Source organism: Haemaphysalis longicornis, unplaced genomic scaffold (assembly GCF_048455015.1).
Source record: "Haemaphysalis longicornis isolate Haplotype H1 unplaced genomic scaffold, Haemaphysalis longicornis Haplotype H1 scaffold_2, whole genome shotgun sequence".
In the NCBI taxonomy this organism is placed as follows: domain Eukaryota; kingdom Metazoa; phylum Arthropoda; class Arachnida; order Ixodida; family Ixodidae; genus Haemaphysalis; species Haemaphysalis longicornis.
The window spans coordinates 217,624,095-217,639,533 of NW_027526295.1; the positions used below are offsets into that span (position 1 = coordinate 217,624,095).

Here is a 15,439-nt window from a genome sequence, read left to right on the forward strand (position 1 = left end):
AAGGGTATATAACCTTTACCTCCTTTCGGCGGCGAGTTATGGCCGTGATAGTTGCAGGGCTATAGGTTTGCCTTCGGTGGCGATTTATTGCTGTGAAAATGGTAAGGGTATAGAGCCTTACCTTCGGCGGCGAAATATGCCGTGATAGTCGTACTGCTATAGTCTTACTTGTGACGGCGAGATATGGTGACAAAATGGCAAAGGTATAGCCTTGTTTTGGTCAGGAAGTTACAGCAAAAAATGTGACAAGGATTGTCCTCGTCATCGAGTTACGGCCGTGATAGTGGCAGGGATATAGCCTTATCTTCGCCAGCGAGTTACGACCATGATAGTTGCAGGGCTATGCCTTCACCGCCGAGTTATGGCCGCGAAATTGGCAAATGTGTAGCCTTACCTTCGGCGTCGAGTTATGGCAGTGAATATGACAAGGTATAGGGTTATCCTCGTCGGCACGTTAGGACTGGGAAAATGACAAGTGTATTTGACTGTGACAATAAGAAGTGTATTTAGCTATACCTTCGGCAGCGAATTATGGCCATGATAGTTGCAGCTTTATACCGTTTCCTTCGTCGGCGAGTTATTAACGTGCAAATGGCAAAGGTATAGCCTTATCTTTGTGGGAGAGTTGAAAAAGGCCGTGATAGTGGTCCTGCCTTCGGCAGGGAGTTATTGCTATGAAAATGGCAATGGTATAAAACCCTACCTTCGGCAGCGAGTTATGGCCATGATAGTGGCAGGGCCTTGCCTTGCCAGGCAAGGCCTTGCCTTCTTCGGCAATTTATGGCCTTGATAACGGCTTAGTAAGGTTGATGTCTGGGCCAGTTAATTCCACATGCTAAAGTTACGGCGCAATAAAAAAACACACACAAGGACAACTAAGGAACATACGCGTATGTCCCTTACTTGTCTTTATGTGTGTTTTTATTGCGTTGTAACTTAAGCATGATAATCGCAACGGTATAGCTGTACCTTTGGGGGCGAGTTATGGCCGTGAAATTGGAAGGGCTATACTCTTGCCTTCAACGGCAAGTTATTGCTACGAAATTGGAGAAGGTATGGCGAAATATGGCTGCGATAGTGGCAGAGCCATCATAGCCTTGCTTTCGGTGACGATTTATGGCGACAAAAATGGCTTATCCTGGTCGCCGTGTTAAGGCGATGAAAATATCAAAATACTCTTGATATTTTCATTGCCTTAACTTGCCTTTCCTTCGTGGAAAATTGTGACTGTGAACATGACAAGGGTATATGAATTTACTTGCGGCAGCGAGTTATGGCCGTGATTGTGGCCGGGCTACAGCCTTACCTGCGGCGATGAGTTATGGTCGTTATAGTGGCAGGGCGATAGCCTTGCCTTCGGCAGCGAGTCATGGACGTGATAGTGAAAGAGCTATAGCCTTGCATTCGGCGGCGAGTTATAGCACTGATAGTGGCAGGCCTATAAACTTACCTTCGGCGGTGACCATGATAGTGGCAGGGCTATAGCTTTAAGAAAAGATGAGTTCTGTGGCAAGACCGTTAATGATAAAATGCTACCATCTTCAGACGCCCATTGGTGCACTCATTCGCAGGTCACAAAAGCAGTATACTTTCATATCAAGTACTATATATACACGAAAGCAAGCTTAGTACGGTTGCTAGCATCGTGACGATCGTCACCAGTGTTGCGACACTTGCGCCCCACTGCACATCTGCAGTCAAACGCCGCGCATCAGAACTATACTTCCCGCCTCCTTCAGTTTTCGTTATATCGTCACGACAACAATTGCTGCGGAGTTTGGCCGTTCGGTAAGAGCAGCTGAAGAGCTGGGCGCTTTTCGCCTGTTTCTTTCCGATACTATAGTAAGCTTAACGATACCCTGCGGTATGCCGTCACGACTGCACGACGCAGGACTGTAGATGTTAGCGCCCACGCGCATTAAGTAACGCCGACCATGTAACTGGAACAGCAACTGGCCTGTTTTCTGGTAACATATTTCAAAACATTGCTGGCCCACTCTGTTGTATGATTGGTAGTTTACGTTTCTAGGGCACCCTTCTAGAATCTGCAGTGACAAAGCCACTGGCCTCGTTAAATAGCTAGTGCAGCCTTGTATGTCCTCGCCCAATAGCTGCCCTTGTCAAAACTGTTCTTGTCAGATAGCTAAAGCTGCCTTGTACGGCTGCATTAGCTATTTGAAGAGGACATTTTTATATCCTACCTTCAAGTCTTGCATCAAGTGACATATAGTTGGCCAGTTTAAGGATAAGCGCCTCGGCCAGCTTCGGGTGGTTTCCTCTAGACGAATACAGTTCAATCAGCCCCATGTTAGGAATCGTTCATTCTTTACAAGGGATCCATTAACTATGCCGAAGTTCCTTGATTTACTACGGTCCTCGGCAAAACACGCTCAAGGACTATATATACAATATGAGGTGCTATAGGAATACGTGTGAAAAAGAAATAGCGAATTGAGGTGAGGAATTTGACATTAAGGAAGGCTATTGTGCCTCCCCAGATCCACAAGTTGCGCTTGTATTTCTCTCAAGCAGTAAATGTTAAATCGCTAGGTCTGCAGGCAGACATCTGGTTCGAATAATTATTACAGTATCTGCGTGACTAAGTGAAGAATATGTCCTCCGGGCATGCTCCCAGCTTTAGAAAACAAAGCGATTGCGCCAGAGCCTTTGCTCATATGCGAAATCTTAATAACTTGGAGGAAGATTGAACGTCTCTAAAAAGCAGAGTCCTTACACCAGGTAAGAGGAAAGTCTAGCGAAGCTGGCGCTCTGGTTGTATTTGCTATGTTGGGGTTTAGTTATATTGTAGATTTGCTGTGCTGAATTGTAAGGACAGTGGCCCGATCGCGTATTTCTAAACGCTTCTCTACACAGCTCCCCATATAACATGTATTCGCGAGATACAGAAAGTTAATTAAACGTTGCCATAGGCTGCACCCCGAACCTAAAACAACACGAAGAATTGACTTTTTCTGCAATACACAAGAGAATTGAGCTTAGAAAAAATTGCAATAAACTATTAAAGTAGAACTGCTGAGGCTCGAACCCAGGCCACCAGTGCAAATACCCAGAACTCTACCTCGAAGCCACAGAGACCGTCACGTGGTGCGCTGTGCAGCGAAGCGTTTGTAAACACGCGGCCCGATATTTACGTCACAGAGTTAGGACACACACGGCTGATGGGTAGGGACAATGACATGCTATTCTAGCACGGCTGCGCCAACCACAGCGCAGGCTCTCGTGCACCGCAGCGGTGACCGCGGAAGAGCGCGCGGGGGAAGATAGGCGCCGCGTGTGGCGAGAAGAGTACAAGATTTAGCACGCGCAGTGACATCACACACGTCACGTGGTGCGCTGTGCAGCGAAGCGTTTGTAAACACGCGGCCCGATATTTACGTCACAGAGTTAGGACACACACGGCTGATGGGTAGGGACAATGACATGCTATTCTAGCGCGGCTGCGCCAATCACAGCGCAGGCTCTCGTGCACCGCAGCGGTGACCGCGGAAGAGCGCGCGGGGGAAGATAGGCGCCGCGTGTGGCGAGAAGAGTACAAGATTTGGGAAAGAGGCGGTAGCGGTGGAGAGGATTACTGTAACCTTACTCCCTCCGTAGAGGAACGTACTTCACTGCAACACACTGTGCGGGAAAGCCTGCTCACAAAGACCAAGCTTGTACCTGATGATGATGATGATGATTTCTTGGTTTCCCCTTTGTATCGGGGTGATGACATGTCATCTGACCAAAAAGGACTAATATACCTATTTTTACACTTTTGGTTCAATACTAGCGCTGCTTAGGGCAGGCACAAAAAGCTTATAAGGCACAAAATACTTTTTTTTTCCTGTTACAGGTGGTAACTGTCCTAGGCAATATTCCCCTCTCTGCTTTTCGTCCTATTCCCTCAAAAGTCGGCTTCGCCTCTTAACACAAATGCATTGCGGTTGAACACTGGAGCAATGCAAGGAGCAATGGAGCAACATAAGCCGTCCTATGTCAAAATATGGAGGCCCGAAGACCTTTTTAAAGACGCTAGCCTTTCTTAAAATTTTGTTCTGTCTGTGTGTCTGTTTGGCTGTCTGTGACTCGATTCAGCCAGCCGGCCAAAGTGAAACGAAGTCTGCGCAATAGTCTTATATACTCACAGCCAAATCTAAACGTATAAATCCGGTTTATATGTTCATGGTTGTCAACATTGTTGGACAAGAAGAAGACATTACGTAATTATAAGGCAGAAAATTAATACACCAGAGATATTTAGTGTTCTTTTATAAAGAAAACTTAATAAATGCTTCATTTTTGACGGCAGAAAAAAAAAATCACACTATCGCCTGCTGTCACCCGCGCCACTATAGCTCCTGGCAGCATTTTGAAAAATCGGGCGCCAACAGTTATGAGAGGTTCCACTGGATAGGTTCCACGTTCTGCTTCGAACGCACGTGGACTATGGCAACGCGGTTCTACAAACGTTGAAGTAGGGCGCCTCGATTCATGCGCGTCTCCGCCGTACGACAGCGCTGGCATGAAGGCACCCGGCCTGGAGCACTGGAACCCGGTAAATTTAAATTGACTTGAGAAAACCTTTAGCCTGTTCACCTTGGGAGAAGTGCGACGGAGGAGGAACAACATGACAGGTGAGCAAGAAAGCGAAGGGAGGTATTTACTTGGCAAATGTCGACAAAAACTTCAGTCGTTTGCCGACACCTGAAGAAAGGAGCAGATACGCGGCCAATTTTCTGAATGAATTTTTCCATAAGCTTAGCACACCACCGTTAGTAAATTGTTGCCGCGGGCGCAGGACCCTGGGGCCATATACAGCGTCACTGTAAAATTCTTTTCATGTGGGCTATGGTGCAGATTATAAACTGCTTACGGCCCTCCTTGCTTCACTGCATCAAACTGTCTGCAGTCTATAGCTAGCCCGGTTCTCAACCGTTGCCTGTTTTACTTTCACGCTCAGTTTGTCTTTTCCCGTTACTGCATTCGCTTAGGTTCAGCGGGCGGAATCGTGCTCGGCCAGCCATGCCTGCTACTTGCCGTTGAAAAACCAACCCCCATCCAAGGTTACCGCTGTCCTGTACAAGTACGCAGTATTTTCCTGTCACCAAAACGACACGTCGCAGCATCCCTCTCTGCTTCAATCCTGCGAAAACAAAGCGTCTCCTCAACAACTCTTGCAGCCTCTATCATAGCTCCTGGGCTCGCTAGCTGCGCCAGCTTGAGCACAGTGGCGTGCTTTCATAAAAGTGAAAATAAATTTCTTTGCAAAAAACGAATATGCAGGACTTGGTTAGAGATCTCCACGCGAAAACACACATGGACCGACTAAGCTCCGAGGGAATGCGATCACAGCACAAGACACGTCGAAGACCGAAATTGCACACATGCTGTGAACGCCATCGCACGGGCCGCGCTTGTGCACTGATCTTCGCATTGCGGCCCAATGTGCGTACCTTATGACTCGAGGACATGGAGCTGTAGCCTGTCCGCGGCCGCCGTAATATAGTCGACAGTCGCCTCGCACAGTTGTGGAATGCGGTGCAACGACTCGGTAGAAAGCGGTGAAGTTAGGCCTAGCTAATCCTAATAGGTAGCTGTATCGCCAGTATCTGTTCCACGGCCACGTAACTCCGGGCTCAACACCCAGCCGTGAGCGTGGTACTAACCACGAAAGTTGTTCCTGCAAGGCTCAGCAATGCGCGTGTAACGGCAGCTTCGCAGACTTGCGGATATATATGAGGGAACGTGGTATTCTTGTCATTCCAAAAACCTTCCGCCTGAGCAGGCGTTTTCTAACCTAGCAATGCGTTCCCCAAAAGGTAGATTTCCTTCACCGTTATCCGGAAAACCTCTTGCTGATAAGGAGTTATTTTCAAGCATTCTTTAGCAAAACTTGTCTCGAAAGGTGTAACATTGGGCTGCCCGAACGAGGATAAATTTTTACCCCCTCGGATACCCAAAAGTGTAAGTATTGACACCCTTCTGCACTGCCTATATTCGTACCCCTCAGCTGCAACCCGGCGCGTAAGTATTGACCCCCTTCTGCACTGTCTATATTTGTACCCCTCAGCTATCAGCTCAGAGCTATCTCAACACGATGGCAGCAGTGGAACAAAAGTTGCTGTCGTTGTTGTTCCTTTGTGACACAAGCCCACTTTGATGATTGGCCAAGAATTGGGAACTTTGAGGGGTTATTAATTGGAAACGTAAAAGTTATAGAACAGTGCGCGACGCGTGACTCCCGAAGGTGGCACGTGAGCAGAACAAATGCTCACCAGCCGCTCCGAACTTTAACTCTATGGAAGCTGTGACGTGTGCCGGTCTACTTGTGGGAGTGATCGCGTCAAAAGAGGAAAAAACGAAAGCGAAGAAAGCGAAGCGGGGCCTCCATTCAACTTCAAAGAAATATACTCCATCCTGATCATCCCCTTTCAGTCCGCAAGCTTCTATGCAAAACCCCGTAGGCGTACTTAGGAGTGAAATCATGGTGTGGTGCCATGATTGCACTTCGAACACTGCCTGGGACACCTGTGGCCCCTCCTGGGCCCGGTTTCCAACGATAGACGACTTAGGAATTTCACTACTCCCCCAGCTAGTAGTCTTCGGCGCGTACAACTATTTGGAGGGGGGAAAACTCGGGGCCCGTAACCACGCTCGACACTTCCGGTACTTCCGGCACTTTCGGTACGGTGATAAACTTAATAAAACCTGTTGATATGCCACGCCCCAACTCTAACGCGACGCAAAAGGTACCAAGCCACCTTTAGTTACGAAAAGAGTGCGCAGAATTGAACTAGGGAAACATTTTGTTATAAGAAAATGCCAATTCTCGGAAAATAAATCGAAGCCGCTTCTAATGAGGAAGATAGTTAAAACGCGAAGCATTTTTTCTTGCAAACCGAGTCAAAGAGAGTCCAGAATCCAAACTGCTTATACCGCGCCGGAATAGCGCAATCGGATAGACGTCGGCTTCATAACGCGAGGGAGCCAGGTTCAATTCCGACGAGGGGAAGTGTTCTTGAGGCGTTTGATGCGACTCCGCTGGATATCGTCGATTTGTGAAGCTCTTTGTGTGAGGTTGTCTTTCCTGCAGTGCGTTTTCGCGCGATATCGAACGCCCGCAGTGAGACACAGAAAGCTTTGCTTCAAAAACAATACTGGTATTGCTAGGGCTCGAACCCAGGACGTTCGTTCAAAACCCGCGATTTTACTTCTAGGCTTCTGGATAGGAACAGCGGAGCTCCTTTATCCGTTGCATAAACAAACAGAAGGAATGTCCCAAGCGAAGCAGTAGATGGCGCCGGGTGCGCGCAAGAAAAGCCGGGGTGTAAGGAGGGACCGTCGTCTCTGCTTCCGCTGCTGTCTTCCTCGTCACCTTTCAGGCTGTAGTGCCCCTCTCCACATTTAGCCAGTCTATGCAGATGACGCGATTACATGCGTTGAGTGATATTTTAACACGGAAGTGTTTTATTCCAGGATTCACGAAGATCTCACTTACGTCATAACCGTCACGGAAGTTACGCCAGTACAACCAAGCAAGCGGCCTGTAAAGGGTGCACCCCTGCACACATGGTGTTCTTGCGGGGAAACAACCTTTAGTACCAAAGAGTACGTTATACTTAGGGTTGTTCGTTTTCGGGTTTTGTATTATTTTTAACACGAAGGTGTTTTATGCCGGAATACACCAAGATTTCACTGACGTCATATCCGTCACGGAAATTACGTCAATACTCCTTTGCCGAAGCGACCCGCCAGCAGGACGTCGCTCGCTAAGCCCACCCACAAGACACCCGCCGACCCGCAAATCATGCTCAGCTGCAAATTTCGCTGCACATTTCACCTTCGTGTTTCACCGATTCCTATGAAAGAGGAATCAACCACAGCTTTTACAGTGCCGCCTCCCCGCACGCTCCATATTGCTCCGTAATTGACCCGCGTCATTAATATCTTTCCAATACAAATTATTCCGCATCCCTCCCCCTCGTTCTCTAAATTTATTGTCTAGACCGGAACCCGCGAAAATTCGATTTTGAGGAATAACCGCGAACGTTACCATTTGGCAGTGCAGCGAGTCTATAGGTAAAGTGCTTCACAGCTGAAAGAAACCTATCGGTTTTTAAAAAAAAAATGAGAAAGTAAGACACCAGTATGTGGCGGCAGTCTAATTTCACTGCCAAGAAGACCGAGAGGACAAATGCATAAGGCAGGCAAAAATTGCGAAAAGAAGTTCAAGTGAGACAATTTGCAAGCTAGAGCTGGGCGGTTGATTCAAAACATCTAATACGGGTGCTATTGGCTAGGACGTATAAGTGCTGGGGCGATGATCAGCCTAAATCTTTTCCCTAAATCATTTGTATCTCCCCTTGAGAGGTACGCGCAGGCGGCGAGGGTTTCTGGAAAAACGCAAACAAGAACAAGAGGACAGGGTCGTGTGACGAAGGCCATGCGATCAACCGAGGCAGCAGCGAGTTTTCCGTAGGCGTCTCATCGACGTCTCGTTGCGTTCCTCGGTCGCATGCGGCACCACTGTTTCTTTCCTCCGTGGCGGTCCGTGTCCGCCGTGCCGACCGCGCACGCCTCTGAGAGCGCTTACGGAACACGCACACTTCGAAGCGTCCGTCGACGAGGGCAACGTGGCTGCAGACATGGGTCCTCGGTAGTCCTCTAAGACGACGCACACCGCGCACTCACCCGCCGGATACTCTCTCGTGGGTCTTGTAGCCGGCGGATGAGCAGACAACAGTTCCGTCGGCGCACTCTCCGGCCTTCACTCACACACTCGCCGCACAATCTCTCACACTCTTCTTGTTCCTGGATGAATGAAGGTGAAGGCGAAATTCCGAACGCCCCTTGTTTCACCTGGATGCCCCCCATTATAAGTTTACCCCCCACCCCCTCCTTCCCTGTTCCTGTGTGCGGATGATGGAGTCTCCCGCATCGGCGTGAACCGGGAACGAAGCGTTAGCGACCCTCCTGCGGAGTAGCAGTGGCTTCTTTGTCCTTCCAATAAATAAAGTTCTTTTCAACGTACTCCACCAGGGCGCGGAAGTCGCCGAATTCTGCGCCCGAAAAGGGAGGGGTGGGGGGAGAGAGAAAATAGGGCAGATTATGAAAACTGCATTAAACACACAGGACAACTGTTCGGTAGCCCTTATTCGAGTCAGTCATGCTTTCTTTTCCAGCGGGTTGTTACAGAATAACGGACCGTTATATTACGACGCTGCAATACGCTACTGTTTGCCACGTTCTGACTGCATCACTAGCTTGATCTTGCCTTATTCCTTGTTACAATGTGCTCTTAACCTCCTAGAACGGGGTGAAGTAAAAAAAAATCATAATTCAGAAAAAATTGTTAATGGTTATGTTTTTTAATAAGCCATTACAATCATTAGGTGAGAAATGAAGATCGCTCTTGTGCTCCTTGTCTACTACCTTCGGTGGACTACGTGCAGGCCAGGACCATTCTTGCATTTCATTCAACAAAAAATAAGAAACAAAGAGCAAAGCTATTTTTAGGCCTTAATGTATTGCTTGACACAATATGATTGGAAACGAGATACGCTCAATGTTCTGTCCCTGCGGAAGAAAGGTTACCTGAATGCGATAGCTTATTTTACTTTGGACTGCAGGCAAGTTTCTACATGTACTCATTAAAATGAGCCACGTTTTGCATGTGGGATTGGGAAAAGAACAAAACGGAAACAATAGCCTTTTTATTAGGGGGGGGGGGGCACTTATTAGCCCAGATTGTCTTTATGGACGAGGTTTACATCCTCGTGGCTACATATTGTTGCATTGTCGTGGAGAATAGACAACCTTCTTGAACTACCATCTTGATAGTGTTTCTCGCTTATTCAATCATGAAGAGAAAGAAGCATAATACCCCGTCGGAACAAATTTCAAACGGTTCCCTGGGCACTGTGTAATCTGGAAAACAAGGTCCCTTCGTATATTTTGCTGAATCGAGGTCAGACGATGTGGAATGAGCATGCTGGTTGAAACTTATTTTCTTTGTCTTCTTGTCTTGCTTTCGAGTGGCAAGACGCCATGTGTTAGAAATCAGGTGGCGGAATTCTTAGTTCTGTCCATTTTAAGGTGTCTATCTCGATCGAACCCAGATTGGCTTTGAGCGAACTTCGCTCAAAGCCTTGTTTAAAGTACGTCACATCTGAATCGGCGACTCAGATGTGAGGTACCTTAAACAAGGCGAAGCGTCGATTTCTGTGCATGTTACTGGCCAGATGTCTCGCGAGTACAACTACGTTACAATAGAAATTGGCGCAAAGGGGTCGTTTTTTTTTTTTTTTTAATGGACCTGTCCCGAAAGGTAACCAAGGCGTTATTTGACCTGCAGTCAGCGAAACCAGGGGTTCAATTCTCTAAAACGGCGGCCATCGTTCTGAAGCGACGCGGTGTTGGCGTGCAAATGCATGCATTCTTGGGTTGTTGGGGCTTCGCTTGGAGGAGCGGGAAACAGGGAAAATCACACAGCGTGTCCCAAAACGAGCACCAACCCAAGAGCATATGCATTGGCATGCCAACACAGTATCTCTACAAAACGACGGCGTCATTTTAGAGAACTGAGCCCCTGGTATTGCACCGGCAAGGACATGCTTTGTACTAGCGTCACTAAATAAGCTACGCTTAACGCGAGTTTGTACGGCTGAGTAGGCACATTTCGATGACCACGGAGATCCGCTTTTACGTGTTAGTCACACAAAAGAGGCAAATATTTTCCTGATTTCTGAGAGAGAAGTCTGTGTGACAGCGCCCCCACCCCCACTACATCTCCCTGGTATACTCCCGCTGTACCGGAAACAACGAGCACAGAACCCGCATAGGCGGACAAGGAAAGAGGCGGCAAACTTGCCTGACCAGGCCCTGAACATTTCGCGCACAAAGAAGTTGATGAAGCCCGTCTGCGACTTTGCGATGTCGCAGGTGGCGCGGTCGAAGGAAGGCATCATGACGGGGAGTCCACGCCGCTTCTCTTCGTCGGTCTGCACAGCAGCAAGAGTGAAAGCGTCTTCTTCTTCGCCGCATGCATTAACTCCCGTTACCTTTCTCTCGAATCTCGTTTCCCCCCGAATACAGGCGCAGGGGCATACTTTCCGCATTCACTGCCCCTTCATTGTACACGCTCTTAAAAAAAGGTTGTAGCATTCACTAACGGAACACTAACAAGTTCCTTGTCCCAGTATACACTAGGTATTCTAGTAACTGGAGGTAGTAAATGCAGCACTAGTCAGTGTTACTAACTGAGGTAGGCAGTAAGCACCACTACCTTCACTAGTGAAGTCCTAGCGATAACACCCTTCTGAGCTACATGCGTTTACTAACCGGCCATGCATGACCAAGTCATAAGCACGACCATAATCTAGTGTATACTACTTCCTACCCCCAGTTAAATTCCTAATCATGCAGTTGCTTGTGGCAGAGCCTAGGTACCGAACCGCGGGGTAGTAAGATTCGTAAGGAGTTAGTAAATACGGCCGTTACTACCCTTTTACGACCTTTTTTATTAAGAGTGCGTACCTAAAAACTTCGGAAGTGTTGTATGCCGATGTGTCAGTCTTAGGACAGAGCTTGCGAAAATACCCGTCTTACGATAATCACCGTTCCAAATTAAGTGTTCCAAATCTAAACGAACGAAATATTAAAAATGAAGTAAGGTCACACTAACGTGTAAGACTTGAAGGTAGCGAAGCTATACGCAACCTTCACGACCATCACGACGGTTTGAGTCCACGATTGCAGCCGATTTGCTTCTTCTTCGCTGCCGCGACGATCTTTACTCCATCATTGTTGCTATAAGTGTGAATTTCTTGCATTTTTTTATTTGATAATCACTGGACATCACCTTGCAGGAGCGCACGCTATGACCTGTCTTTCTCGCTCCGAGCAAGTGTTGTCACGGTTACGGCGAACGCTGGAGCCTTTCTCGTTCCGAGCAAGTCTTGCCACGATTACGACGAACAATAAGGTTTCTTTTTTGGCCAGTCAAGGCGAATCTCCCTAAGTGCGTATGCTTGGCTTGACAAACGTGCGCCGGGGACGCCGAGCGGTCGCCGCGAGGCACGCCCACATGCGCACTCGACATTTTTTGTTTATTTTTTTTTTAACCGCCCGGCGGTTGTCGCAGTCTTGGCCAATCTCCCTAAGTGAGTATGCGTGGCTTGACAAACGCGCGCAGCGGACGCTGGGCGGTCGTCGCGAGCCACGCGCACACAAGCGCTAGGCATTTTATTTGTTTTGTCAACTGCCCGGCGGTCGCCACAAAGCCCGCGCTCACGTGCCCACGCTCACGGGCACGGGCTCGTCAATTTCTTGGTATTTTTAACTGCGGGCACGAAAAATTACGATCTGCTAAACAGCTGCACTGTTAATAAAAACTGGCGAAGCTTGCACTAAGTCGCGCAAGGCTTGAACCATAGCGAAGCTGCAGGATTTCTTTTAGGGGAGAAGCCACTTAGGGGCTCAGGCTGTCGGCACCTCCTGTCGTCATCGTCGTCGCCGTCGTCGTTTCATGTAGTCACGGTACTAAAACACCGGGACACTCGTTTTCCAACGCCTCGCGCAAGAACGTTTCATCTCTGTGGGAAAAACGTGTACTAAAAGAACATACCGGCACACTGGTTGTCCAACGCCTCGCGCTAGAATGCTTCGTGCTTCAAAGACACGAGACACAGCAGAGCTGCATACCTATACCCCCCACGGGTTCATCTCCGTGGGCGAAAACTTCAAGGCGCCAAGAATACATTTATATATACATGATTAACCCCTCCCCAGGTTTGACGTTAGTGGAGATGGCCCAGTTTTTATGTATCCGTGACGAGCACTGAAGGGCACATCACCACCCATTTGTACAAATTCGAAATTGTTTATTTACATATGTTCCGCCGTTGCTTTGCACTGTGCTAGTAGCAGTCGTCATATGCATCGATATCCTCGTGTTTCTCGTGCCAAGGATTACATGCGCGGTAGCGCTTAGCGATACCTGGGGCGCAACTGCGTGGCGTTCCTGGAGTCGCGTCGAGGTTTCCTGGAGCAGGTGTTGCGCCAGCTGTGGTGTTGTTGGTTGCTAGGCAACACGAGGCGCTCCTCGAGGTTCTCGAAGTTTTTTTTTTTTTTTTGTGTTTTTTTAAGCCACTTCGCGAGCCGGGGACGCTGGGCGGTCTCCATGAGGCACGCACTCCCGAGTGCTCGGCATTTTCTTGCAATTTTTAACGCGTTACGCCCCACACATTACGGCCAGCTACGACAGTTCCGCTGTTAAACAGCTGTTTTTGTGTTTGCAAGGCAAGTACGCCTGTCTTTCGCATTGCGAAATCGATTATTTGTTTCTAGCATTATACGCACCAATGCGCTTCACCTGTACTGTGTTTGTTGCTCCTTTTTTCTTTTTTCTCGTAGACTTTCTCGTATGCTTCACTTGTATGTATCACGCGTATGGTTCTTCTCTCTTTTTTTTTTTTAAAGGCTAATGCGCCTACATTTTTCGTATTTTGTGAAACTATATTTTGTTCAAGCATTACACGTTTCGTTTCATTACACATGTACAGTAATGATTCTTCTTGTAGTAGACCTGTTTATTTCACGCGTATGATCCGGAATATTTTTATGAAAGTGTGACGGCTGCTGCCATGTGTTCGGGGAGAGGGAGGGGGGCCTGCGGCCTTGTCAAGCTGGCATCACGCCAGCTTTTTCTGCAGGTCTCCTGCATCATGTATCCTTGATGCCAAATAAAGTCATTATTATTATTATTATTATTATTAAAAGGATTAATTAAATTCAATAATTGTAAGGTCTGGTACTAAGCGCCAGGTTAAGGGCCACTGACGCGACTTTATGTATTCATGAGGTGGAAGCCTTGTTTCGTTGGAAGGTCACCTTCCCCGACCCCACCGCCGACAAGAACATACAAAAACCGGTGGAAGGGCAGAAGCGAACTGAAGCACGCCAGCCGTGTATGAGACGATTAATGATTATCAAAGATAATTATTAATTGAATAGTAATCGATAGTAATCATTAGTGAGATGGATTAAGGTGGACAGACAAATTAGCATAGGCTAAAATAAATTACGATGGATTTAGGTGGACCAATGAAGGTACAATAGCGGGGGTGTTGTGTTGACGGACAGACGTGCATATTAAAGGCACCCGTCGCAATAGTACGCCAGGCTTTCACCTTCGAGAGAGATATAGGAATAACTTTATTGTGTTCGTGGGTATTACGACATTGTTGGGTGCCCCTAGTCCAGGGCTCCAGTCTCCAGGGCGCTAGTGGCTGCTATGGAGGTCGTTCGGCACTGCTCGTCGCAGTCGGCGCTAGACAGTGCCTCAGTCCACTGCTCCTCTGTTAGAGGGTGTTTGTGAATTTTGTGGCACCCTGCTGCCGTATGGTAGAGGGTGGCTAGTTGGTTGACTTGGGGCACAGCTTCGGGTATTGGGTTGGATAAAGTTTGTGAAGACGGGAGAGGTGGGGGAAGGTGTTCGTTTGTATTGAGCGGAGTGATGTTTGATCCCGTCTTTGGAACTTGGGATGACGAGGTGGGAATTTAATCCGGTTTGCTTTGTAGTAGCTCGGAATTTTAGAATATACGGGCATAACAGGAACAGGAAACTCTGCTTGGGGGCTGCCAGCTCGGGAAAGGGAGGCACCAGTCCAGGGGTGAGCCTGGGTGAGCCCTCTAGAGTTTCATGGCCAGGGGCCCATATGATTTTGATTGCATTATTTGATTTGTAGCCGATTACTAATCTGTGGGCTGTTTTGCCGGTGCGCCCTCTCGCCCATTGCCTGCAGGCATTTTAGGAGTCAGAAACAATGGACATTCGTGCATACTGTTGAGCTGAAATGAGAGCTAGAGCGATTGCCGCTTCTTCTGCTTCAAGAGATGATGTTCGCACGCTGGCAGTACGTTGGTACGTTGCTGTATTGGGTTGTGCGCACAGACGGAGGCAGCATCTGTGTACCACGTGTATATTCGTTCGATATTACGGCATCTGTCTAACCTTCTGTCGTGGTGGAGTATAGGGTTCGTGTTGTGTAGCGTGAGCTACACTAGCTGACGTTGAGCAGTTTCGCGTGGCTCCTGGAGAGCCGTGCTGCACAAGCGCGGCACGTGGCGACCAGCTCCACTTGATGATCATGCGATGGGTGGCCGGGTGTGGAACCGATGGCTCGTGCGTCGCAGCATGCACCGGCTTGCGCCTGTGGAACCACACCCTACGCGTCCAGCGTCTTCGCCGACCTTTGTTCCGCACGTGGCGACCCGGTCCACTTGGATGACCATGTGAGGGGTGGCCGGGTGTGGAACCGATGGCTCGTGCGTCGCAGCAACACCGGCGTGCGCCTGTGGAACCAGCTAAGCTCTGGGGCGATTGGTGACGTTGCGCTGGAGCCGCTTGATAAATGTACATGGGCCCTATTCTCGACTG

General features: G+C 48.4%; 1 protein-coding gene across 1 annotated transcript in view; it reads right to left on the reverse strand.

Annotated features, from left to right (window-relative positions):
• Positions 1 to 8,961: 8,961 nt before the first annotated feature.
• Positions 8,962 to 15,439, reverse strand: part of LOC144168504 (high affinity cAMP-specific and IBMX-insensitive 3',5'-cyclic phosphodiesterase 8B-like) — a 75,613-nt gene continuing 69,135 nt past the window's right edge. Inside the window, exons 17-18 of the mRNA XM_077697473.1 lie at positions 10,871 to 11,000; positions 8,962 to 9,059 (exon numbers count right to left, since the gene is read on the reverse strand). Coding sequence (XP_077553599.1) covers positions 8,962 to 9,059; positions 10,871 to 11,000 — 228 coding nt within the window. The remainder of the gene's footprint in view (positions 9,060 to 10,870; positions 11,001 to 15,439) is intronic.